General features: G+C 41.6%; 1 protein-coding gene across 2 annotated transcripts; it reads left to right on the plus strand.

The window, feature by feature from the left end:
* The first annotated feature begins 4921 nt into the window (after positions 1–4921).
* On the plus strand, positions 4922–14995 carry wnt11 (wingless-type MMTV integration site family, member 11). 2 transcript variants are annotated; one of them, XM_029448443.1, is made up of 6 exons: positions 4922–5096; positions 7378–7569; positions 9235–9479; positions 11045–11322; positions 11571–11863; positions 14047–14995. In XM_029448443.1, the coding sequence occupies exons 2-6, from the start codon at positions 7487–7489 to the stop codon at positions 14219–14221; spliced, it is 1074 nt and encodes a 357-aa protein (XP_029304303.1). In that variant the 5' UTR covers positions 4922–5096; positions 7378–7486; the 3' UTR covers positions 14222–14995. The 2 variants fall into 2 exon arrangements, with proteins under 2 accessions (XP_029304303.1, XP_029304304.1); XM_029448444.1 differs by having other exon boundaries at positions 13998–14091.
* Positions 14996–27996: the final 13001 nt, after the last annotated feature.

Below are 27996 nucleotides of genomic sequence, written 5' to 3' on the forward strand. Positions count from 1 at the left end.
TCTCTCCACCAACCACGATCTAAAGGACGAAATTCATAAAAACCAGATGTACGTGCACAATTTATCTATTGTACTGTTTGGAGGCCTGCAGCTGGGCTGGTGCCTGTCTTTGTGATTTTTCTATCGCTCTTCGCCTATATGTTTACTGGGAGGACCAGACTGTGCTGAAGTCATCAGCCCCACCCACATGATTCACCTCAACCCACTCTGCCCTCAACACCCTTTGCTCCTCTTCAGCAACACCTCTTCAGACGCACTGATATGGTTTCATACAGTGTGATAAAGGACCTGTGAGAGACAGGACTGCCGCCCTTGGTGCTGGAAGCAATGTCTCTTTATAGGGAGAATACATCCCAAAATATAATTAACACGTGTTAATTGTGTAGTGATGTGTAAATCCGTTTTAATTCATGACCTTGACCGTCTGCAGTGATGATGTCATGAAATAAATCATGCAGCTGCTCCAAAGACAGAAAATAATAAAACAAAACGCAAGATAGTTTAATGGATTATAGACACATTATCTGATTCACAGCTGCTGCTCTACATTCAAATACAATTTACTGGATGACAAAAAGTGGGCAAAGTTTCCACTTCTCCATCATTGATTCTGTATCAATGAAACAATTCCAAATCACATCACCTGATGACATCCTGGATTAATATCTTAATCTTCTGATTTACTTTTTAGGTGACAGTAGTCTGCGTTAAAATGGCTTAAAGGAATTTATACAACCACAAAATGACCATTTGTATATCAATTACTCACCCCGTGGTCACTTGAATTCTTAAAGAAAACGTTGTTTTCCCCCCATGCCTCCACAGCGAACGGAGAATCAAAAAGCGGAGAACCATGGAGGCATGCAAGCAAAACTAAGTTGTTTTGTCTCAGTTGAATTCAAGGTAACATCGGGTGAGTAATTGATATACAAATGGTCCTTTTGTGTGAATTAATCCTTTAATCACTGGAGTAAACTCATTTAATAAATAGTTTGTTTTAGGGTGAATTTTCCCTTTAAAGCGTGTTTGGTTGTTGGAGCTCGTTTCCGTGCAGTGAATAGACTCATGTAACTCAGATTTATGACGATCTGGTGATATGACAGTTCTGTGATGTGATTCATTGTTTGTATTCCTGGAATCCACTCCTCTCTTGGCTGGTTTACCCATAATGCAGGCAGCTTTTATACCCTCAGATCAAACCAGAACAGCCACGGTGATTGTGTTTTTGGGGATTGATCCTCCAGTGCTGGCAGGCTGAACACACAGCTCACGGTGCAGGCACCTGGAGGACCACATGACGTGTTCAAAAGTGCCACCCATCTGTCACTTGAAAGGGCTCTGTCCTCAAAGCACAATAGAGACAGAGGTTATAAACAAATGGCATACAAAAGATGTGGGTCCAGTCGGACAGATTGGACGGAGCTTGTTGTTTCTGAGGCGATCCCCACTGTGAGCCACGGCTGCTTTCACAGGAGGGACACCAGAGGGTGATTGGATTTTCACATGGCTCATCCGAAGCTGTCACTGTCCCTCCGAGGGTCTGATGTAACAGATTTAAACCTTTTGGAAAACTGTTGATAATCCATAATGTTCTTGTTATTAGTCAATAATGCTCTGGCAGCAGAGCCCTGCACCGCTCACTGTTTGGTTGGAGATGAGAGGCTGAATGAAAAGTAACCGTCACAGATATGATTCACTGATTGTTTCAATTTGAAAATCCCCTTTTAAGTTCTTGCTTTGTTGTATTTATGATGGTTGTTAATCAAACTCCTGGTTTTAATTTAGATTTGAAATGTATGTATGGTTAAATGGGTTTAGTTGGTAATAGAGAACAGGCAGAAACCAACGTACCTCATCAGAGTTAAACCTTCAGTTTATCCTTGTGGTTTGCATATTCCAGTCATTTTATCAAAAATAGACTAAATGAAAGGGACGAGATTTAACAAATCAAAACATGGAAAATCTTTTTTGCCATTAAAACGTTGAGAACGGACACTTTATTGTTTTTGTTTGGCTCCCTTTTAAATCATCTTGAAACATTTATAACAGCAAAGAAATACGTTTTTTAATTAACATTAAACATTTTATTTAGCTACATTTGCACTTGCACAGTCTGGGTTCATATGTATCATGATGGGAGCATGGGAGTATTTTCAGGGGCATAATAGTAACTCTGCACCCATTCAGGCCCTGATCCTCCTGGGTGAAAGTTGAGTGTCCCTACTCCCCCTCCACTGAGCCTCCAGATTTGTGATATTGGCTCGACCCTCTTGAGATTTGAAGGACAATGGCTCAATGCTGTGAGCCCGAGGACTCCTTCCTCCCAAACACTGTATTCAGCCGGAGCTGGGCTCACTCCATTCTTCAAACGGGCAATTTAGAAATTGCATATTTTTCTTAAACATTTAAACTATGACAATATTTTTGCAACACGAGAATTGTAATACGCAGATTGCACATGCAGCGTTTTACCAAAAGCAAACAAGTTACTGTTTCTATGTATGTGTATTTACATTTTGAGGTCTTGAAATATTTCATTGGGGTTATGAAATCCCATACTTTAAAGGTATTTATCTCATTTAAATTGAACCTCATTTAAAAAATAAACTTCCCACTCAGCCTTAAACCACATCTGGATTTAACAATAGTGTTGTGTAGAAAACAATACAATGGAAACTTGCAAATGTTTTTGCTGTAAATATAATCAGACATCTTTTCATAGACACGTTGTAGGTTTTTCACCAGTAATCCCTTCATGTCAAAAGCTGATTATCGTCACAATTAAAAAGGACAATGTAACATCATCTCCACAAAGACGGATTTGATCCTGGACGTTGATCACCAATCATAACTCAGCCCTGATTCCGCTGCTATACGACATGAGTTATTTCATTATCATGGACTCCAGCGGCTCACTTATCCCCCTCTGTCTCCCTCAGAAGGTGTCCTCCCCCTGTGTGTTGCTTGGAAGGTGAGATGTGAAGATCAAGAGGCTGCGTGTTGATCCTAGCTCAGGAATGGAGAGCCTCAGTGTAAAACGTCTCTCTGTAGACGGGCCCGGTCCTGCTGGAGCTCCACGACTCCCACACACGCTTCGACCTGTGCCCATTCGCATTTGACTGCCATGTAAAACACATTGACTCTCTGGGACCGGGATCACAGCCCCACTGTAAACATGGAGCTATCATGCTGTGTGTAAAACACAACAGTGGACCCTGTTTGGCCAACAGATTTAGACACAAGATCCGGGTGTTCCCAGAGGAAGAGGCTTGTTGTGATCTGTAAATGTGTCTGCTCCAGAGACAGCATGACAACACCTGATCTGCTGTTCCCGGCGGAGCAGCGAGCAGTGCACGAGGCCAGCCATGTTAGCTATACCAGAGGCAAGGTCAAGGTCTGGACAACAGCTCACTATTGCCTTTGTCTGAGCGCTGGAGGTGCAGCAGATTCTCAGGGAAACCATACATTACTTTCCCACAGCTGGCTGTGCGGCGTATCACTTACAGTGTGGTTCATATTTAAAGGAATCAGCCAACGCAGGAAAACTATGTGACTCTAAGAAGGTTTTATTTATTTTTTTAAATGTAAAGAAAACATGTTCGATAGCATATGTGTGCGCATGTGTGTACTTAAAATACCACAATATCATGTCACATTGTATTACAATATATTGTAACTTTTATATGGATTCCACACAAATTTAAAAAATGAGCTTGTTAGTGCCGCAGTGAATTCAGAGCATGGATCACATTTCAAATTGGAAACTATTGCAATGTCAAATATCTAAAAAAATACATTATATTTGAGTAAAGATAAAAGTCTGTGATTTTGAAATTTGCGTTAAACAATACTTTTAGAAACATCTATTTTGAAGGCAATGTGCTTACAAAGGCAGGGCAGAGTTTAACCGCAGCACCAGGCGCACAAAAGAAGCAGAAACAATGCAACAACATTTGAATGTAAAACATAACGTTTCTAAATGGTTTTGGATGAAAAGCACGAGGCAAAGACATTTTCAGTAATTGTTGTAGAATGATTCAATTATTTCATATTTCTTCCATCCGGCTGCACATTTGAAATCAACAGATACAGTACACGTCTTGTGTGAGGTCAGTGTTTTGGGCAATAGAAGCACCAATGCACTCAGTATGTATCTGTGTATCTTTAAATATCTTAAGAATTAAATATGAAATCATTCATAATTTATGAATGTCTCACTGTGAGCCGTGTTGTAGTGCTAAAGCCAACTTCCTTATTTATGTATTATATATTATATTATTATTATTACTGTTTTAGCCGTGCACCATGTAAAAAGACAGTAGAACCATTTTCTAAAGAAGACTGCAAAACTAAAGATTACTGAGAAAATAAATATTATTGTAATGCAGGGACATTTATTAGGGTTTATATTTTTGTACCAGTCTAATCTAACTCTAATATTTTAAAGCCATGTATTATTTATAGATTAATTGATGACACGATAATATAGGCTACTATTAAACATAGTGATAAGGTCACTACAAAGTGTCCTTTGAGAATTCCAGGACTCTTTAATGGTATGTTATGGGAGTTTGACACAGCTATATAAGTACCATTAAAATAATGTCAGTGTGGGGATTATTCATCATTACTGACACACTATAACTCACTCCACTTTCTTGTGTATATTATGGGTCTAGTCCAGATTATGTTCTCCAGGATATCAGTCCAACTGCAATACTTAAAGTATTTCCGAGGTCCTGGTCCCGGTGCTGAGAGCTTTCTTATGCTAATGCTGGTCTGACATCAGCAGTGAGATCAAAGGAGGGCAGGGGTAGCCTTCTTTAAAGCTGAGTCTGCCCCCACTCAGGCTCACTCTCTCTCTCAAGCCTCTCTCTCTCTGTCTGTCCCACTCACACTCACACACTCACCGACACCGCTCCGACACACACCATGCGTACCTGTCCGGAGATGTTCTTCCACCCCATGCTGGATTTTACTCATGCATCAGGCTGATACCGACACAGACAACACTCTGAAAGGATATTCCGACCTGCTGACACTTTTGTTCTTGTCTGGTTTTATTCAACTGTGAAAGCTGAGCGCCGCGGCTAAAGGTGAGGTGAAACTTGTTTGGCCGATGTTAGTGTGTGTGTGTGTGTGTGTGTGTGTGTGTGTGTGTGTGTGTGTGTGTGTGTTTGAGAGATAGGTGTAATGTTTGGAGTGAATACTAAAATGATTGTTTGTCGTCATAGCTTGGCTGTAGAGGAGTTATCTGCTAAAAGAGTGTGGGGAGATGTATTTCAAATGTATGATGGGGAAATAAATCTGATCAAATGAGCCTTTATTCCACTTTACTTATTGTTTTTTTAATTTCATGTAAACTATCAGATATCACAAGTTCAGGGCAGTTTAGGACTTGTGTCTAGAGTGAACATTTATGTCTTCACAAGCAGATTGGCAAACAACATTATTATAGGCTATGATCGAAATATCCTTGTCCGACCTCGTTAGTTAATCTCCACTAATTAGACCCCCCCCCCCCCCCCCCCCCCGCTCATTAGGAAGTATTATCAACAGTCCACTCGGTGCGCCCTGCACAGCTTATCTTGGTTTGGTGAGAGACACACATCGGATGGTGTGTGAGTGTGAGGCTATCAGCCATTATCTTTGAGGGGAAACAGGAGCTGCCATTCAGCCCACTTCGGCCAAATGTACATTTAAACAGTTAATCCACATGAGGCCGCGATTTATGTGAACAGATCTGACGACAAGCGGCGGAAAAAAGACTGTAAATTCTCAGGAAATATTAGACGTTTAATCTATCGTATAGGATAGGCTACATTCTGTAATCTTCTTTAGCCCGCAGGTCAGAATCCTGCTGCTTGAAAGTAGTTGGCCGAGTGAAATGAGTTTCAGTTAGCTCATTTAAATAATTATCATCACAGTTTCGAACGAGTCTCCGCCAATCAGCAGGACTCGTGCTTTAAAAGCCCTTCATCAGCAGTTTTAATGTGCTCAGTTTAAGCTGTCTTCAAAGACTTCTCTTATCAACAGCTCACAGCCTTATCAGATAATGCTTCTGATGGAGATTACTGCGTTGATCTGTGCGCTGATCCCACTCCATCTCAAATTCTTCACATATTTCAAAGGGAAGCAGAGGTGAATTCAATCACAGACACTAACATATCGGCGCAATGAACCAACTAGTTAAATCAGAAGAAATACATATTCTTTGTCTGAATGTTTCTGGTTTAAAGTTTAGCAAAAGCTCATGTGATTGTATAGAACAGAGCTGCCCAAAGTGGGGCCCGGGGGCCAAAGATGGACAGCTATAAGGTTCGTTTTGGCCCTGCAAATGTTTCAAACTAATTTTTATTTTATTTTTTATTAATTTAAAAAAAAGTATACAAATTTCTGTTTATGTTATTTTATTTTTGTGAGGTAAACATGTTCTTTAAATATGTTGGAGCCCTAATTTCACAGTCTGAGTGTGGCTGGTAGAGTGCACTTTGTGCAGAAAGTCAGTTTGATGTGACGGGTGTAAGAAAATAAATGGAGGCAAAGTCAGTAGCACACAGACACAAGGCATTTCTATTAAAGGAAGTTGTAGTAGCTATTTAGCATCTTAATACAATAGGTGCTTGTTTTTTGCACGTGGCTCACCCTTATTAAGTTTCAGTTTTGACCCTACAACGGAAAACGTTTGGTCACCCCTGCTATAGAAAATTAAATTAAACCTCACCACCAAATACAGGATATTAAATAGAGCGATCAGCTATGTTATTATGACTCTATTGCTGTAAATACCATGCGGCTTCAAAACAAAAGAAAGTAGAATAAAGTCATTTCAGACTCACAGAGGAAAGTCAGCGCTGTGCTTACTGACACACAATCTGCACCACAGATAGGCCTCCAGCACTGGAGCCTTCATGAAAATGTAAGAGATTTCTTTGTCTTGAAGGTTTCGTTGCTATTAATTGTCTTGTTCCTTGTTTATTTGCATGTAGAAAGAGGTTGAAGAGCTGCATTACCATGGATTATCTTTACAGTGTGCTCAATGTTTACATTAGTGTTAGTGAAAAGTATTTCTTACAAAGCACGACAATGTCGCCCATTTCCATTTTTTCTATCACGTAGTTTTTATTTATTTATTGTGTTCATAATGTTTGAAACTGCTGATGTAGAACTAAAATAAAATGTCTTCATTCAATTTTTCTGCCATCAGATTTGATCTGTTTTTAAATGATCGTGTAACCGTGTCAGGTTAACACAGCTCACACAGTGGTTCTTTAACAATATTCAATTCCACGCATTAAGTAAAAATATTAAAAATATTACAACTGGCATGTTGTGGCATCGCCAAGTCATTGGTATAATTAATGTTATTTATTACAGGGTTTAGAAGAGGACGCCGTGCCATGAGAGTTGACTTTTGAATCTGAGCCAAGAAGCCCAACAGCCCTTTGTGTTTGCGTCCTGTGTGAACTGGAGCCACTGTCCCACCATGAGGAGCAGCTCTTATGTCCTGCCTCTTGGTGTGCTCACGGTTCTGCTGCTGTCTCAGGTCTGCTCTGGCATCAAATGGCTGTAAGTATTCTCAGCAGTGGCGCCCACTCATTCTGTAGGCCTTTCACCATCTTTACGTTCAAACAGTGTCCAAACAGATGACGCAATGAAGATATGCGATATTGTGCGGCTCTTTTCTGCATGTTTCACTGTTTTATGGAGGGGAGGGCCCGTGGCAGCTTTGAAATGGGCCCCAACATTCCTGGAGTTGCTCCTGATCGAGGGAGAGGCTCTGTGTTCTGTACATGTGTATCTGATGAAGGGGACAGTAGATTGGCTGGCAGTTCTTCAAGTTATGAACGGAAACCTTTTTGTTTTATTAACTTTATTGCGGATTCAGTAAACGGGAGATGGCGTGCCTATTTCAGTTCCAAGATCTCAGATCAAATGTACCCCTGCTGTGTAATAATAAGAAGATAAGAATAGAATAAGATGGAGCTGACAAGGCGTCATGGTGGCGCAGACAGTCCCAGTGTGTGTAGTCTAGTTAGGCCTCAATCAATGTAAAAATAGCGCGCTGCAAAGCCATAAATGTTGACACAAATGTTGATTGCACCACGCTGTTTTTATGGTAAAAGTAAACAATAATTTTCACATAGATTTGGGAAAGCCCATAAAATTCCCAAGTTGCTATTTTTTGAATTTGTTTATGTTTCAATTTAAGTTTTTCACGGTATTGTTTTTCATATTCTTATAAACGCTTTGGGGGTTTCTTCACAGTTTGCATGTTCATGTTTCTTCATCAGAGTTTTTATCCCCATGCCTTATGTCTGAGCACTGTGAAAACTTAATATCCACGGCTTCTTATCAGAATGAGTGGCTGTAATACTCACTTAAGCAGATGTGCCCATGAGAGCTGGGATGGCATGTGCTAAATCTAAGCTCTTACAGTCTTGATAATGCACAGCGGTGCAATGCAAAACAGATGCAGCTGTAAACACCTGTGAGTGCTGGGTTACCACCAGCCCAGTGGAGTCACAGCTTACCATTGGGCACAGAGTGGCGGCCCCTCGGCCTCTAATGCAAAACAGGCCAAGGTGCAGGCGGCGCTGCCTGGTTCTCACGAACTCTCAACAGATTGCGAAGCACAGAAAGCAGAGATCAGAGCTAACCTGCTCTGCCTGCGGTTTCTCTATTAAGTTAATACTCAATAAGTTTAAAATGTTTAACTCAAATGAGTGCACCCTTTAATAGTCTGTAAACACATGATTCATGTCAAACTGAGGCCACAGGGGACGACGCTTTCTGTGGTGGAAACTGCAAATGCAAAGCATCTACGTAGTTCATCATCTGACTGTGGATCTGAATTTAGTGGGTTTTTATATATTTTTGGAATATCTTCTCTTCTGTGCTTTGACAAAAAGAAAAGGCCTTCGTCAAGAATGTGTCATTTATATTTTATGAATCCTCGGCTGATTTTCTTTTGGGACTTTCACTCTGATAAGACGGTTCTTCTCTGTAACACGTCACAATATTTCCCTGCCTGAAGCATTATCTGTTTCAATGTTTCTAATTGTTTGTTCGGACGTGTCTTAGAGGCTTGAAATGTAACACACAACTTTAACTACAACTCACAGCTCCTCATTCCCATAAACGTGATTATTAACATTGTCATGTATTGTATAATGCATACTGACCAACACCTCTTGTTTCTGTTGACCCCCCCCCCTCCCCTCCTCTCTACAGGTCGCTATCACATGCCCCTGCATCTTTACACATCAACCAGACCCAGCACTGTAAGCTGCTGCCCGGCATGGTGTCCTCCCAAGCTCAGCTGTGCCGCAGCAACCTGGAGCTCATGCAAACCATTATCACAGCTGCCCGCGAAGTCAAGAAGACATGTCAGAAGACCTTTTCTGATATGCGTTGGAACTGCTCCTCTATTGACATCCCCAGTGATGCTACAAAGTATCCGCCAGACCTCGACCGAGGTATGACCATAAACAGTTAAACGCTGTTGTTTTCAAAGAGTCGCTCCAAGTTTTTTTACCCACAAGAGTCATGCTTCACATTCAATAAATACTCAGATGCCACAATAGATGAATCTGTATGTATTAACATGCTATTTAAAGAACTTTAATACAGAATGATGTCCTTTTCAAAAATGATTTATAGTTTTAAGATGACACATTGCCTCATCTTTACACTGTGTTGCTACCAGCCAAATGATTCCATCATTTCCTGTGGAGCCTTTACCAGGGACGTGAACTGAAGCTGTTATTTGAGAAGACACATTCAACATGCGTTAATTCTGTAGGATATAAAAATTGGCTTATTTCTGAAATCCACAACATTATCGTACTGCAGGCCTGTTTGCATTGCAGTCTGACTTCACTGTTTCTGCCAGACAGAGACTGAGGGGGGAGGGGGGGCTGTGCAGCGCTCTGAGAAAGCTGCCATTTGCCAAATGAACAGTGCCCTGAACAGGAAATGGCTCATCTCTGTGGAGGGGTAGCTTTGATCTAACCAGCCCAAATACATGACTTCTTCCTTTACTTCCAATTGCTCCAGGACCTTTAACATGTGCTTTCTGTGTACACACATCACCACCAATTACCTCAGTGCTCACTCTGCGTTACAGCAGGAGCGGTGATGCACTGTGTTTGATAGCTTCATTTTGTGCACTCAGTTTGTTTTTTCCACCGAGACAATAGAACACGGAGAAGGAAATAGCAGATAAATGGATTACACAGCAGCAGAAGTGGTTCATTGGATTCCATCGTTACATTGTACAGAGTGCACACATCCAAATGGGACAAAAGTAAACAGACTAATCTCACTGAACCTTAACAAAATGAGACAAGATATTCACACACTGTACGGGTATTTGCCAATATTGCGTGAATGTTATTTCATGTACCAGTGCAGTGCCCGTTCAAAACGTGCCTGTTGCAAACCGATTGCTTGGCCTCCGGTAGAGCTGCTTGCAGCTTTCTCGAGAACCGTTCATCCAAACAACTTCACACTTGACACTGCACTTCCTTCGGTCCTGCACAATACGCCCAGCTGTTGAGAAAATGACAAATGTCCCGTAGATCTCTGGACTCTCTTTCTTTATCTGTTCTTCCATGTACTGTAGCGAGCGACAGAGAGTGGTGTAACAGTTAACATTTTAGCCATTGATGGACAGCCAGATGTACCAAGCATGCTGTTTGGCGGTGTAACAGGCGTTTGCAACTAATCACTAGAGCACAAACGATTAGTCGATTAATCAATCAACAGAAAAAATATCTATTGTAGAATTTTATTTTTTTATATTTTTCTTGTGTGATAGCAAACTGGAGTTTTAGACTGTTGGTAGGACAAAACAAGACTGACGTCACTGTCTTTGATAATACAAATAAATTGTTATTAGCAGCCCTAATAACGGCTAAAGACTATATTTTGTGCTTCAGAGTTAGCATTAAACTCTAGAGAAAATGATCTGTGAATGTCAGTTTGCAGGAATGGGCTTACTTTTTTACCAATATAATCTGGGTTCCTTTTCTGTCAACAGGAACAAGAGAGGCTGCATTTGTCTATGCCCTGTCCGCAGCAACCATCAGCCACACCATAGCACGGGCGTGCACTTCTGGAGATTTGCGGCTGTGCTCGTGTGGTCCTATTCCTGCAGAGATCCCGGAGCCTGGCTATCGCTGGGGTGGCTGCGCTGACAACCTGCACTACGGGTTGATCATGGGCTCAAAGTTCTCCGATGCCCCCATGAAGATGAAGCGTGCAGGCTCCCATGCCAACAAACTGATGCATCTACACAACAGTGAAGTCGGAAGACAAGTAAGCAATATCGCCATATCTTGTCTTAAAATAAGTGCAAAAATGTGTTTTTAAATATATATATATATATATATATATATATATATATATATATATATATTTAAACTGGACACTACAATTAAAATGATAAATGTATTTATTTTAGTTTTATATGCCTAACTTGTAGCTACTGTATCCTATTTGTATGAATGTCAATCCCACACAGATTGAGCACTATCCACCTCTGACCTCTCTGTCCTCATGTGTAGGCATTGAGAGACGCGCTGGTGATGAAGTGTAAATGTCATGGTGTGTCCGGCTCCTGCTCCATAAGGACCTGCTGGAGAGGCCTGCAAGACTTGAGGGAGATCGCCATGGACCTGAAGATTAAGTACCTGTCTGCCACCAAAGTGGTTCACCGGCCCATGGGCACACGCAAGCAGCTGGTACCCAAAGACATTGACATCAGGCCAGTGAGGGAGAACGAGCTGGTCTACCTGCAGAGCTCTCCGGACTTCTGTTCTCAGAATGACAAACAGGGCGCTGTTGGCACACAGGACAGGTGAGACTGCCACGTCACAGCATCGTGCTCGACTGTGAGTGTGTGAGAAAAAGAGTGATAGTTCTCTCTGGTTTGGTGTTAGATTTATTAGCACGACTCATATCAGTGACAGACCCGTACAGCTGACAGAAATAGGAAATGACCAATCCTGAATGTCAGGATGTTGTGCCGTCCTGCCTGGTGGCACCGTGTGGACGCTGGCTGATAACAAGCAGCGGCCCCTGAGAGTGCTCCGTCTGTGGCTTGTCGGAGCATGTGTCAGTGAAAAGGCCACTGTGTGTGACTGGAGTCCTTGTCCAGCTATCTAATGACTAATGGCGTTATTCTTAGGACTGAGTGCACTCAAACTGATATCGATTGGAGAGGGCCACACAAATGGAGAAATGGTCCGCTAAAGATAAAAGTGTATTTACACCGCTCAGCTCCAGTGTTTTAGTTGGGACAGTGTTGCGGGCTGCTGCTTTGAGCTCTGTGAGAAGTTAGTGGGCAGCAAGGAGTTCGTTTGTCTGAGGGTCTGACTCAGTCTGAGATCTGACATTAGAGAAACATCACACAATTTTCCATCACTGCGTTGCAGAGAAGGACAGGTCGTGTCTCAGGCGACACAGGAGGCCCATTTTGTGAGGATGACGAATGTGGTTGCTTAAGTTTCTCTGTTAATATAAAAACCTGATCTCATATCATTTCACCGACATTACCCCACTGATCATCTGATTGTTTAACCAACATACTGCACTTTATAAGAATACATGCAACGTTTTGTACATCCACATGTATGTTAGCGTGATTCAAGGTCAACAGCCAGCAGCCATGGTTGAGGATAAAAAGTGAAATGGCACGTAATGTTGTTGTACATTATAAATGTCATACATCATATGACTGTGATATCATAGGCCACTCTCCAGATAACCAGAAGACATGCTTCATGTCAAGCACACTCACTGTTCCCAATGTGTCCCTTGTCTGCAGCCTGATAACACAGCAGCCACACACAGTCTGCAACATTAGTGCTTTTGCCAAATCATGAGGCACCCACTTTGCTGCTGTTATTACACGAACGCGTGACATGGATGTTTGTGTATGAGGAACTGATTGTACGTGCGTGGGTACCAATTATTACCTCTGCCAAGGAGGTTATGTATTCGGTTTGCATTGTTGGTTTGTTTGTCAGCAGAATTAGGGGAAACCTACTTGCCCGATGTTGGCGCGGGTCCAAATCACGGGACAGACACGCATATTTTTCATTTCATGGAAACAGCCTTGGTGGAGGTCTGCGCTCTCCGAGTGCCCTTCTAGTTTCCATACGTGTGGTGGCCACTTAAGGAGAGGTCTGATCATAAACATTGCTAGCTCTGACCTATGCACATGACCTAAGAGATGTAACGAGGGACAGCGAAAGTTCATTTTAGCAGCAATTCCTAATGGATAAAATGTGATCACTGGTACCAAAAAGTGTCATGACCCTGGGAAGAGGACTGCTGTTGAAGCCGGTGCTGTAGTCTTAAATTACATTACTTAAACCAGCAGATGTGAACTACAGTCCTGTCCTCTTTCTCCACTTACAGCACAGCAGTGATACAACGAGATCTCGCTCCTGACAAAACATAACTGTGTGGGGTTTCTGTCTACTTCCCAGCTCCCACCGATGTAATAAACCTGTCTTACACTCTTAGTGAGTCTTGTCCCTCCTCCTCCTCCTTCGCTCCCGCAGCAGCCTCTGTGTCTCCCTCACCATACTGGTCATTAACACTCTGCCATCATAAAACAATGCAATTATGTGGAGAAGACAGGCTAAAGAAAGGGAGGGCAGCCCTGTGTATTCAGTGTGATTTATGGTGGGGCTGTTCTCTGCTCATTCAAGATGCTTTAAGCTTCTGAAATGAGAGGCTCCCAAGCGTCCACTGCTCAAAAGGTTGAGGCCCACAGGACGGTCAAGCACTTTTAAAGGACTATTGTGGGCTCTGTACAACATATTTTAGAATGAAGCTGTAAACCTAATTGTCTTAGGCAGGAAACCAAACTGAAAATATGTTAGCATTCATAGCTGGTTGGTGCATCTTGCTGAAACAAATGTATATATATATATATATATATATATATATATATATATATATATATATAAATAAATGTATAGTATGTATATATCATTTAACATTGTCCCTCTTTGTCTATGCTAATTTCAGGCAGTGCAACAAAACCTCCCTCGGCAGTGACAGCTGTGACCTGATGTGCTGCGGCCGTGGCTACAACCCGTACACAGAGAAGCTGGTGGAGCGCTGCCACTGCAAGTACCACTGGTGTTGCTACGTCACCTGCAAGAAGTGCGAGCGGATCGTGGAGAGATACGTCTGCAAATGAGTCTGCGCCACTGCCGGCCCTACCAGCAGTCCTCTACTTGTACCCAGCCACCCGAGGCTAAAGATTAACCAAAGCACTACAATACCAAGAAGGCTTACTTTTGTCTTAAGCTTTAGCATGTGTATCTCAACAAGAAGTGGTCTATTCTTGTGTCAGTATCATTTTTGTATCGAATCTCCAAACCGCTAATTGGCCTTCTAAGCTTCTTCGCTTCACAAACCTGGACGAGGAGAGTGTGGCGACAGCGCCAGTTTATGTGAAGACCGCCGTCCTCCTGGGTATTTCCTTTTTCTTGTTAATGATTATAAATCCCCCTAACAGGGATGTTGAAAGTCTATTTTATTATATCTCTAATAAATAGAAATAATATTGGATTTTATGCTGGAGCAGAGGGATTGTCTTTTCCCCTCACTCGACAGACTTATCTTTGGCTTCGTTCCACGGAAATGGAAGGGTTCTGATGGATCCTCGGGGTACTTATTTAGGTACTATTAAAACTTTTTTCCTCTTCAGCAACGGACAATAGGGGAAAAAGGAACACAAAGGGAACTTCAAGTGCATTTCAATCCTGGAAGGTTTGTGGTTGACGTTTTGGACTCTCACCATGTGTCTTATGTGGATCTTGACATCCTGCATCCCTGTGCATTGAGAGAAGAGCATTAAGGACTTTGTGAAATGGTGCATTATCTCCTTTATGTCTGACATGCAGTTCAAAATATATTCTATTTTTCATAGCATATGAGCTGAACTCGTGGATTTTGTAAACCACTTTTGTGTGGATGTACATACTGTTATTTTGTATACTGAAATAAAGAAAGAAGTATTTATAAAATAATGAAATGATCTTCACTTCATCTTTACATGTAAATTGCTAATAATCTTTTTACCAAGCAACATTAACTGTAATTCAGTGCAAATCCTAGCGTTCTAAAATAAGACTTTACCAGAATTTATAGCACAATGTGATTGTAAATCAGCTTAGTAATGAGGTGCAGGGTTCAACCTGACAGCCTATTGGGATCGCAGTCTGAATTACCCAAACCCTGGGAAAGTGTTTGTTTGGACATTCCACCTCCTCACAAAGGCCATTGCAAAGGGATTTCTGTCACTCCTATCACGGCTTAAACAGTCAAACACTCATCCGTCTGAGAGCCAAACCTCCAATGGACAAACATCAAATTAAAAAACAAATACAGAAACCTAATTTATTTTGAACATATAGCCAGACTGCTGGCTGTCGGAGGGCACAGACTTGGCGCTGCAGATACTACCCTCTGGCCAGCCGTGTGTTGGTTAAAGTGGTTCTCATGATTTTACTTTGACAGAAATAGCTGTGGAAGATGTAGGGCCCATGCTGTGAACTCACATGATACATCGCAGCACCAGCCTGCACAAGCCACACACTCACTGGAGCTGGAACACTCCTTGACCCTAGCCTGTGGATGCACACAGAAACGGCCAAAACAACCCTGCATACCTGTAAAAACAAGGCTGAGGGGAATATTATCACCAGCCATTTAGATTTTAGTGGCCATTTTAAGATACTGGACTTGTTTCGCCGCTGACCATTGCATTTTATTTTATTTGTGGATACAAACATAGGTTGATTAGGCACATCTATTTAAGGTAATGAGAAGAAATAGGACTCTGGATACAAAAACCTCTTTAATGTTCCACCAAAGACGATGAATGGAAACAATTTGACCGAGGGGAGTAAGTGAACAATGAACTCTAAGAAGTCCTATAAAGATTTGATCAGTGGCTGTTGTTGTATAGCCGCAGTCTAGAAGCAGAAACCGGCTGCGAGGACGGACACAGTGTATGGTGGTCTTTCTGCCAGCTGTGTGCAGGTGAGCGGGGGTCTGCTCTGTCTGCTCACAGGCCTGTCCGTCGACAGCCTCAAGGACTGCTCAGTCACTGGCATTCCACAGCCTGGCAGTTGGATAGAATAGGGTGTGTGTGTGTGTGTGAGTCTGTCACTGGGTTCACTGCTACAGAAATGTGAAGCCTCACATGCTGATTGAGGACTTGCACGCTGTCCTCAAACACAGGTGTCTCAGGCAGAGTTGAAGGACCACCAGTGGATGAAAAAGTGCTGATGAGGACACCAAAGCCATGCTCGTATGTAAGTGAGTATGCATGCAAGATGCATGGATGTTACTCGTAACACGTTGAGTAAATGTGCCACAAAAAGCCATCTGTTTTTTAAAAGGTATATTTTAAGTGTCAAATACTTTAATGGAATGTTTAAAGCACTTTTGAAAAACTGCTGACAATTAGGGAATTAGTTGAACTCCAAAGCACCGCGCTAAGAACCGTGATATGTCTGACAAAATTACTTTTTTAATCTTCCGTCAATTTTATTCAGGTTTAAAAATGTACTCAATCAGGAAATTACAAGATTGTGCTCATGTAAATGTTGAGAAGGCTGAGAAATTCTTTGTCACACAGAAATACCATGTGGCATTTTCAACACTTAAAAGAGAAGTATCATGCCTCTTAAGAGTAGATAGCATCTTAAGTCTGACCTGCTTTTGTCTGGACATGCTGAACCTAGCCAACTGACCCTCTGAGCAGCCATTGTTATCATAACGCCGTGCAACTATTCAGCTGACCTCAGTGTAACCCTTCTGAAATATCTCACTTGGATATAGTCCACACAATAAAACATGTCATGTAAGGCCTGCATGTGCTTATACTATGAGCCTGTTGCTAACATTAATTTAGTCCACATTCTTCCTTTTTTCTGTCAACACAAAGCTGTGGCGGTGCGGATGAGTGACTGTGTGGAAAATGGGACATGAATGGGTTGCCATTTTGGCGGGGATCAGTTAAAAAACAGCTTAGGAGCGGCCCTTATCTCGGCTGTTAAGTCCTTTGTGTTCGAAACGAAGACAAAACAGAAGTAAAGACGACAAAAAAAGGGAACTAATCGCCGCTGCAGTTTATGTTTCTTTTCTTTCTTTGTCAGAAAGTATCTAAGTATCTCTCTGTGGTTGGTGTGACCCCCCCGCTCTGTGGGAATTGCCTGGTAATTGAGAAGGAAAAGAAGACTTTAATGGAGAGCAGTGAAAATATCAGGGGTTAATGTCAGCCCGGACAATATAATGCCAATTGCCTTTGTGAAGCATGCGGTCTAGATAACTAGCTGTGAATGAGGAAGACAAAGAATTTGGCTGAAGTGGTAAAGGCTTTCAGATGTACTGACCCGTACTGTAAATTGACTTTTGTGGACCCCACCCACAACCCTACCCTCCACCCTCTGAAAAAAGAAACCCAGCAGTATGTGCTGTTAAAGGCCCTTTTGTGTGTGTGTGTGTGTGTGTGTGTGTGTGTGTGTGTGTGTGTGTGTGTGTGTGTGTGTACACCTTTCTAGATAGAGACAAACCAGAGGATGTTGGAGGAGCAGTGACACCACTGGGAGTTTATGGTGTTCAGCTGGAAGCTAATTTGATCGAAGTGAATACAAATAAAGATTTCACCGTTATAATTATATTCACTTTTAATACATTTATCCTGTGTCATTCTTCACTTTTATGCACAACATCTTGTTTGTGTGTTATTCTATTTACAGCTTTAATTTTTCCCATGTGTCCTTTGTTTTGGTTTTCTTCTTTTTGTTGTTTTGTGAATATGTGGACACACGTGTGTTATGTGTGAGTTGTTAATGGCAGAATAAAACCCCTACAGTCACACATTTCCAACAGGAGCTGAGCTACAGTGCAGATTTTCAGCTTTCCGTTAGTGAGGTAATCACAATAAGCCTACAATTCAATGTAGAACACAAGTCGTAGTATGTGTGTGACTAAGGTCGGTACAGTGAACAGCTGAAGAGCTTGGCCATATGTAGGCACATGAATCAAACTCGTGTTTTAAAGCTGAACTCAAAATATTTTAGATGATTCCTTTCATTTACATTTCCACAGTTAAACATCTCTATCATATTATTTCTGCAGAGTCTATAAAACTCTGTTCAACTGAATCAGGGTAACTTCTTTTAGAGTGGTTCATCCTCCACACAAGTAAAAGCTTTAGTTTATATGAGTTAAACGACATGCCACATTGTTTGAGATAAAAACTCATTTGTTCATCTTCAGACTAAACTCGTCTTTAAACTGCTGCAACAGATAAAAGTACACAGTGAATCAGTGCCTATCTGGATGGCAGAACCTCAGTATAAACTATCAAGGGGAGGACAGATGAAAAGAGCCGTGGAGAGAGAAAGAGCGAGACTGAATTAATATGAATAAAAGAAAAGCGAGCTAAGTACGCTGGGAAAAGTAAACACTGGTCCGTGTAATCACAGTAAATCTGGCCAGGGGGCCGACAGAGCAGGCTGCACCAGTCAACAAACCCAGAGGACAAAAACAGAGAACTAACTGAACATTACTGAGAGGGGTTAAAGAGGGCAGCGGCACGGCTTTATTCACATGAAGATCAGTGAAACACCGCCGTGTTTACCCAGTGTCTGGATGAGTTACACAATGTAAACCTCAGGGTATAATTCAAGGAGAGTATTCAGGGTCACAAATGTAAAGATGACTTCAGTCACAGTTTTAGAGGGTCTTCAACGTATATGTGTGTGTGTGTCCTGTGAAGTCTGCCGTATCTGGAGAATATGGCAGAGACTGTTTTAGCCACCCTGAACCTGACACCGTTTAAGGCCAGAGTGAGCGGACCAATGAGGAAAAGCATTCACCTGCCAGCGGCATTTAGATCAGCAGTGATGATCTGATAAATGTAGCGGGCTGGCCCCCCCACATTGACCACAGATCAGTCAAGGCGTCAGGCCAATTGGCTTTGCATTTCATCACCCCGCTTGAAGTTCTTTCCCCTGTTAATATCCTCGTCAAACAGTCAGCTGTCGTGTGCTGCCAAGTTGACGGATATCACGCAAACACATCAAAGGAATCTGGTTAATGGCAGATTTGAAAAATGTGTGGGATATTAAGGAAAACATGAGAACAAAGAGGTGATTTTATGCAAGACTTAATATTATTAGTATAAGTATTAATTCTTCTCTTTTCCATCTGTCAATTCATACAAAGGAAACAGTGAATGTGTTTGATGCTAGTTTTACAGTAACTTTTTATGTGTCACACATTAATATTGTTGAGTCATTTGTTCTAAGTTTAATATTTCTATGAACAGATTTTATCAGTTCATTGTTAAATAAGACAAGAAATTAAACATTTGAAATAAACAAAGAGTCCTGCTGCGTATTGATTTGTGATCTTCATTTGAAGTACAGCACAGCTTGTGCACTCCTTTGTGTCCTGCTTTGTTTGTCATACATATTGATATATGGAGAACAGATGTGGGTCCTGTTTATTTATAATAATTATTCTACTCTCATTGTGACTGTGGCGCAAAGGTTAAATGTGAGAATAATTCTTCTTCTTCTTTGGGGTTTTCATTTTGCATCAGTTAGTAGAGGAGGCTGCTGATCACTGCTCAGCTTTGTTTCAGTATTTTGTTAACCCAGACAACTCCGGGTGAGCAGTGGAACACAAGTCTCAGATGTTGAGTGGCTGAAACGTACACACAGCCTTGGCTTAAGGCAGATAGACCATATGAGCCCAGAGCACGGCTACAATCCCCCCCGATCTGCTTAAATGCCGCTGTTCTCTCAAGTTGTCTGAATGAATGGCTGAGGCATAAAATTCTGACATTTCTTCTCTTGCTGCAACTCAAGCGCATCATAGTAAATCAATCTTTTGCCCTCACAAATCGTTCAACTTGAGCTCTCGTTTAAAATAGCCATTTTTTATAGGAGGAAAAAGCAATGGATGTGAGGACTTTATACATACGCATATTTGTTTCAATCCCTCCTTCATTTGTAACATAAGGGTAATTTTGAATGGTAGCCAGCTTACCCCCTTCTCTTTAATTGCTTCCATATTTCTTAGCCTGAATGAGGTAATACCATTTATTTGGCAAAAGACTGAGAGGGAAGGGCAGCCAGCAAAGCCATTATGCGTGATTAGCACTGTTTGCAGCACTGATTTGATTTGTGAATTGTCTGATTGGTGACATGGCCTATGGGAAAAGAGGGTTTTTTCTTTCCGATTTAAGAATACCCAACTGGAAACTATGTGCCACCATCAATCATCAATAACCTGCTACTGAAAGTGAAACAGGTGCTGAAATATTTAGGGCTGCACCAATTTTGAAAGGCCAAATCCACAAACATATATCTTGGCTGATATTTCGTGCTGACGTTGAGCAGCTTCAATTTTCTTGTCAAACATTTAAACTTTAAAGTATCCATCGTTTCCCATCATATCATTTAATTCCTTTAAAACAGAAAAACAGTGATACTACTACAGTAATACTTATATATACACTATTTAAACCTTTTTACGCTTAAAAAAGAAAAAGGTTACTGTATTTAAATGAAATAATAATGTCAGTGTATTACAACTTGGGTCTTGCTTTTATAGTTTTCATTGTAAAAAACAAACAGTTCTAGGATACATTTACATTATATCTACTTTAAGTTTCTCTAACTTTACTTAAAATGTATTTGTATTCACTCAATTTTGTCAAAATATTACAACATATAAATGGCAAGTCAACTTAACTTCTTCTTTCAAAATGCATCTGTAATGATAACATTGTCCTCAGCAGGTTCATCGTTGAGATATAAATCCATACACTGTATGATGGTCCGACTGGTTGTAAACTTTGGTTAAGTTTTGTCATCATAACCAACAGAAATGATGCCAAAAAATATGAAAATAAGACAGAATATGTTATCAACCAGAAATCCTTTGAGAACTTAAAACAAAATGTGAAATCAAATGTAGTTTACTTTATATATGAAATATATATATATATAATATATATATATATATATATATATAAATATATATATATATATATATATATATATATATATATTATTTTGTAACTCTAGTAATACTTTATTTATCCCCAGGGGAACATTTCTGTGCATTTTTCTTTCACTGGAGGGGAGTGACTATCCAAAATACATTCGACTTCTTCTACAAGTTATTGTAGGTAGAGCTCTGAACACCGATGATGGTGCAGACATCCGTCCGCTGTGCTGCCTCTGACCCAGAGACTTCAGCCACAGGCCACAGGTCCACTATATTATACCTGCAGCCTGACGCCAGTCTGATTTACTGGCCTCTTTTAGAGCTGGAATGGACTCAAGCCTCGGCTGGGCTGTTAAATCTACACACTGATGGAGCCAAGAGGAGAGCAGTCACTGTTGCTACACTCAGTCTCACCTCCTCCACTCCTAGATACACCCTGCTTCCCCTTACTAACCTGCTTCACCCAAGTCCCCTGTCCCAACACCGCCGAACAATCCTGTATGGGTAAATACTCTTGTAAATGTGTACAAAAGAGTTTCATGACTTCTCTTACATAAAAGTCAGTGTCGGGTGCTCCATTGACAACAACATGAGTTCCACTTTATTAAGAAAGATTGTAAAGGCGAAGGTACATATTGTCTTGGTGTATTGATTAGAGAGGAGACATTTTGAGACACATTGAAGTTAACAACCAATCTCAGACAATGTGAATATTATCTGTATACCAGTAGCTTCCAGGTCTAAACATGGTCTCTGTTTCATGACACATTCTCATTAGCAATATCATTGATCCTTGCCATTCAAGAACAGTTTAGAGAACAAATTCACATGCAGGCTCATTCACACACACTACAGTAAGATGCTCTGCAACAATAGGAGTCAGATTACTATATACCCTTTTTCCACTACAATGAGCGCATATATGAAGTAAATTCCGCAAAAAATATGGCAATGGTCTCTTTTACCGTTGCCAGCAGACCAGTTTGCCTTTCTGTTTTTTCCTGTGTGTCATGTTTGACATCACAAAGATGCCAGAAAGCGGGGATAGTAAACCGTAGAAAGCAGCAATTAGGCCAGTGAAAATACAGGGATTACTTATTTGTTATATCTGTTACTTATTCAGTCTCTCTATCAAGTTCTCAAACCAGAGTTGGTGATTGTGGGAACAGTGGAAAGACTTAAATGATGGATGAAGATTTTAAATGAATTGTTTTACGATGATCAGCATGGTAAAATGACTGTTCCCGTCGAAGGAGTCTGGTTGCTTTGAGGAGAAAATATTAATGCAAGTTGCCAAATCCCAATTTAATATATATTCACTTCAACAAGCGTCACATAGCATCATGCTGGAAAAGTGTCCACCCAGGTGTCATGTTTCCATCACTGCCGATCGAAGCTGGACCCGATAAATACTGTGACCACCGCAGAGACATTTGTCCTGTGAATAGATGCCGATTGTAACCTTTCCAACTGAAGACAAAGCCAGATGTTAGTGGATTTTTTGTCCAGTGGGAAAGGGGCTTTACTAGACTAACTAAACATGCGAGCTGGCTGCTTACCAAACATACCCTCATTACTGTTCTCAGTGTTACCCAATCACACTGTTATTAAAATAAAACAAATGTAGTTTGTACGTTGGTGAGGGGGAATTAATCTTTATTTGAAGAGGAATAGCTGGAGGGCCATTACAAGGAGCGAGTAGGTGTGAAGGGTTAAAGCAATTAGTGCACTTCTCTGTCACATCCTGCTGGGGAGCACATTTCAGATGTGCTGCCAGTGCTTTCTCCTGCTGCCCCTCTCATGGCCCTGCTGTGGGCTTCACATTTCCAACTCTTTCTAAATAGTCAAGTCCTAATATTTACTTCTCGCTTTCAAGCCCAGGCAGAGCGGTGGCTGGGCGCAGTCTGCCGGTGCAGGGGAGCGGAGGTGGCAGGAACTGATGCCCTCATTAATTCTGCAGAAGGGAAACAAACATTTGTCCTTTCAGGGCCTTGTGTGACTTTGTGGGGGGGCGCAGCTGCAGACTGACAGGAGCGGTCTTGTTTGTTGGGTTCATGTTTGTATTATGAAGCTGTGAGTGTGAGTGTGTGTGTGTGTGTGTGTGTGTGTGTGTCCTAAGCTTGTCTGCTAACCAACATAAGAACTCATGCAGCTAATTTTGAGACCAACAGCAGAGATTGTACGGTTTTGTGCAACATATTCTGTGCACTGTTCTGTGTACATGTCAATACACGTGAAGAAGCTGTCATTGTTAAACCTGGATGTCAATAAGATGTAATCTTAGCTATTAGTTTGTTTTATTATGTAATCACCCAGCTGTCGGACACTATTGTAGCGCTTAGTCTTGTTTTGTCATTCCTTGCTGCTGTTGTTTAGAAAGCAGTGTGTCTCCCAAGGAACTGATTTTTTTGTTTCACAGTAGAACGACAATAACATCGAATAGAATTGAATTTCCACAACCAGCTATTTTGCTCAGTGCAATGGAGCCACATTTAGTGTTTATCCGACGCAGAGTAAATGATGGTGTACACTTTTGTCATGTCTTGTGTTTATTATTACAGTTTGCCTTCCTTCCTCCCATCAGACCGTTTAAATTTGACAGATTGAGATAAAGAGGTACGACAGATTATTTTCTCTTGTTTTCCACTTCTCCTTCCCTCCCTCTCGCTCCTCTCTCCCTCTCTCCCTCTCCCTCTCTCTCCCTCTCTCCCTCTCTCCCGCTCTCCCGCTCTCCCTCTCTCCCTCTCTCCCTCTCTCCCTCACTCTCCTCTGCAGTGGAACCAGATTGTTGCCTGGGAGGTTGGATCCCGGTGCATTCCTACACAAATCTGCTCCCTGAAGAATTTGCATCACAATCTTCATTCCACATTGCACCACAACTCACGGCAGTGCTGGTTCAGCAACCCTGATCATAGATTCCAAAGGCAGACACTTGGCTGGTGACAAAACATCTTTGATGACACCTTGGGATTAGCATCTCTATTTTTCAAGAAAAGCCAAATGTATATATTTAAATCATTTCAGCAACTAGGGGTACGAAGGCTATTGATTCATACTAAACAGTATCATCTAAATATTCTTGTCATATGAATGTGTATAAATGACCTTCTTTTCATGCATATAAAGATGCACCAAGGATCAGGTCAGGATAGGTGTGCCTTGCAAACAATAAACATTTATTTGGAAAGTGACAAAGAACTAGAGAAGAAGCAACTTCTCAAAAGTGAAATTATTTAAGAATTAAGAAAATCAAGTTTAAAGCTTTTCAAAATGATGTGAGCTTGAAGATTTTGACATCTTGCGCACTGATAAATTTCCCTTTTAATGGGAATTTTCCTTCTTTTCAGTTGCACTAATCTGAAAGGAAATTAGATTGATCCAAACCTCTCCATCAGTGGGCTTCCTGTCGTGCATCTCTACCCAGAGTCAAGGCAGAACAACCCTCACTCAAGTACATTTGACAGAAAGGAATACAGAGCACTTTACGGTGATGGACGGCCTCTTCAGCACAGGGGCCCTCACACTTCTCCTCAGCCTGCCAACTGGGGATTAGCACTACAGCCTGGGCTGCTGGCCCCAAATCCCCTCCCCAATTCCTCCACTAACCCTGCCGCTTCCCCATCACTATACTGCAACCAACCAAGCTCAATCTCCCCCACCGACCCACATCGGCCTCCAGCATTCCTCACTGCGTCACATGGTCCTCGAGCTCGGTCGGTGCTGCCCCAGGCCGAGAGATTCGAGTACCACAGGGTGCCAACATTCCAGACGGACGGGCGTTTTGTTGAAGGGATTTCCTGTGGGCTTTCATGCCAGCGTGGAACAATTACTGCTGCTCAACAATCACTGGCTGTGACAGGTGGACACAGAGCTGGGGGCGTCCCACCTATCATCCATCTCTTGGGAGGTACCACTTTGAGTGCTTACTGGGAGATCATTTTTATTTGCATACAACTTTCATTGAATTTGGTTAAGCGGGGAAGGACCCATTTTATCCTTGTTAGAGAGTAACGACTAAACGAACCTGACGAAACCCAACACACAAGCAGATAAACCGGTCTTGAGAAGCGGGTGCCAGGTAACATGGCGCGCCAGGCAACCATGATGAACGGAGAAATGTTGCCCTTAGGGGCCTTTCAGCAGAGGTCACTTCTTATCAGTTTGATTGTCTGAAGTTGTGCTGCACTTCGACCACACAAGGGCCATATAAGCTTTAAATTAGATCATGTTTAGCACAGATTAAATCAACCAAGCCCTCAACGAGGTGCAGCTGTGTGTCCAGCTCTATTTTGACTGGGGTACTTGAGGAGGCTTTGATGAGGACTGTGGAGTAGTTCTCTGAATCTTTCATCCTCGCAATATTGCACAAACACGCCTTTGGTCTATCAGAATGATGAACCATGTGTGAGTGTGTTGAGACGTGAGAGGTGTAAAAGAATGGGAATTGTTAAGAGTTTGTATTTTGCCTGAGTTCTCTCTGTACACACACACACATTCAATTGGCTAGTTTCTATAGAGGTGAAGGTCAGAGCGTAGATGCCCCTTCAACGCCTTTAATAGAGGCTGATGAGGACAAATGGAGGGCTGGAGATCATTTGCACTGCCCGAGAAGAGTTAGAAATCCTGCTCTCCATTCATGCATACTGTGTCTCAGCTCTCCACTACGTCGTCATTCTTAATCTCAACATAGTCAGTAAAGTGTTCATTCATTTCTCCTCCTTTACTCTTTCGGCTGTTGCTCTAAGTATCATTTTGATACAATTTGTAAAATTAGATTCAAACATCTGCGACTGAAAGCTTGGCAAAGGAAATCATTCTTCCCTAACTGCGAATCAGTGATTTCTGCCGAAGGTAAATAGATTCCGAGAAGGAGAAGGTCGGAAATCTTCTTTGGGCCGTAATTGCCAAGACCTCAATTGCTCTCAGATTCGTCCTTCTCTATGCCAAGCAAAGACCGGAGTAACTGAGGTATGTTAGTCGTGGCAGCGCAGAGACAAAAGAAACTAATTATTTGCGATGACACTTTAAGTCCCGAGCTGAAATGTTGGGTTGGTGCAGCGGAAGGAATTATCTGTCTGTGTTGCCGGCAGTCAGAGGAAAGAGATGTTTTGGCCTTGAAGCTGAGAGGGGCACATGAGATGGTCCCCACATGAAAGACCCAGCCTGGCTTTTTACTTTTAATCACTGCTGGGCTGGGAGGCACTATTTCATGTCCGTGCTTTTGGAGTCTCAAACTGCATCTTTGTTTATTAGTTTTTTGCTTTTGTTTTGATATATGATAATCAGCTTGCTTGTGGCTGTTTTCAGTTCTGCCTGCTCTTCACATCTGACGTGGCGGACGTGTTCATATGGGAGAGTTGAAACTGGACTGTCTGAGTGGAAGATAAACGGGCAGACCTGGACACCATCTCTTTATTTTCTGCTATTGCAGTGGCACTGCTCCTTTCAATGGCCGTATCAGATAATAAAGAAATTCCACATTAGCCGGGCTCCACTTGTTTACATTCAGATGTTGGTCTAACGGTGAGCCATAGCTCTTCTGCCAGAATCAATTACCACCTTCAGAGCGGAGGCTGCTGTTAATAAAAGCTCAATGAGTCAGAAAACACCTTGGTTCTACATGGAGTGGCGTGCCGGGGAATCAAACTAGCGTACTTCCTCCTTCTCCACATGCCTGAGCGATGTGTCTGAGCTACCATCGGCAGCACATATGATTTATGAGCACCCATGCACCGATCTCCTCTGCCTGACCACATAGAACCGAGAAGACAAGGTTAGTTAACTAATCAAAATCCTAAAGCAACTCAAATTTAGTGTCTCGGCCATGAAGGTCTTGTGTGTCTTAGGAGGATTCGTGTTTTTACGTTGGTGTTTTTCTTTTTTTAACTTCTTTCCTCTCTCCGCATGTGGATCTCTCTGAGTGTTTCCCTTGTGACTCTTTGTGCTCAGCCTCTCTCTTTCTCTGAATGCTCTACTGACCTTGCACTTTGCTTGTTTCCATCAGTACTGGGTTGCAGCAGCTGGACTGGCAGCACTGGCCTCTGACTTGTTTCCATGGGGCCATGATCATTTCCTGTTCGCCCCTCTGCCCTTTCTCTTGCTGACAGTGGCTCTAATCCCTTTAGCTGCACTCTGCCTGCTTGCTGGCTGATACAAGTGGGAAACATTCATTTAAAATGGAAATTATTACCTGATAACCTTTTTTTTTTTTTTTAATGAATGAAAACCTTGCTTTTCTGGTAAATGAAATGCATTGCATTACAATTGTCAAGTAAATTAACAAGCACCAGGATGCGACTGCAATGACAGCAGCCTAATAATTTCATATTTAGATAATTTAAAACATGCACAAGCTGACGTAAAACAGGTGGTTACTAAATGCCTAATAGAGACTGACTTAGAAATATTATGACAAGGGATGTAATAAGATGAAACATAATATAATACTAATGTGCTCTGTTGCTAATTATGTTACCACCACAGTAACTAATACGAGGAGGGAAATATTGTACTTTTTCCCTTACATACATTAATTTGCTGTAGTACAGATAGTAACCCTGCAAATTAGAATTTTACATACAAAACACGATGTATTGTTATAACCCACCCAACAGTTATTAGAATTAACTCGACATGAAAATGCTGCTTACATATTAATGAATCAGTAATAATAACACAAAAATTCAACTGCATAATGCGTACTTTTGATACTTTAAGTACATTTTGCTAACAAATGTGCACTATTAAAAATATTATTGCTTCTTTTATTTGACCTTTTTAACTGCAGACATTTCGAATTGTCCTGGTAGGAAAAGTCCAGGTGTTGCTGATAATATTAACAATTGCTCATTTTGAGTGTCACTTCTAGTATAGCCTAAGATAATATAATATAAATACAGTAATATTATATATCCTAACATGTACTGTAATATA

Source organism: Cottoperca gobio, chromosome 14 (genome assembly GCF_900634415.1).
Source record: "Cottoperca gobio chromosome 14, fCotGob3.1, whole genome shotgun sequence".
Classification (NCBI taxonomy): domain Eukaryota; kingdom Metazoa; phylum Chordata; class Actinopteri; order Perciformes; family Bovichtidae; genus Cottoperca; species Cottoperca gobio.

Coding starts and splice junctions, on each gene's coding strand:
- wnt11 (XM_029448443.1), top strand. CDS start 7,487: ATGAGGAGCAGCTCTTATGTCCTGCCTCTTGGTGTGCTCACGGTTCTG. Junction 11,323..11,570: donor ACAGTGAAGTCGGAAGACAA/GTAAGCAATATC, acceptor CCTCATGTGTAG/GCATTGAGAGACGCGCTGGT. Junction 11,864..14,046: donor GCTGTTGGCACACAGGACAG/GTGAGACTGCCA, acceptor TGCTAATTTCAG/GCAGTGCAACAAAACCTCCC.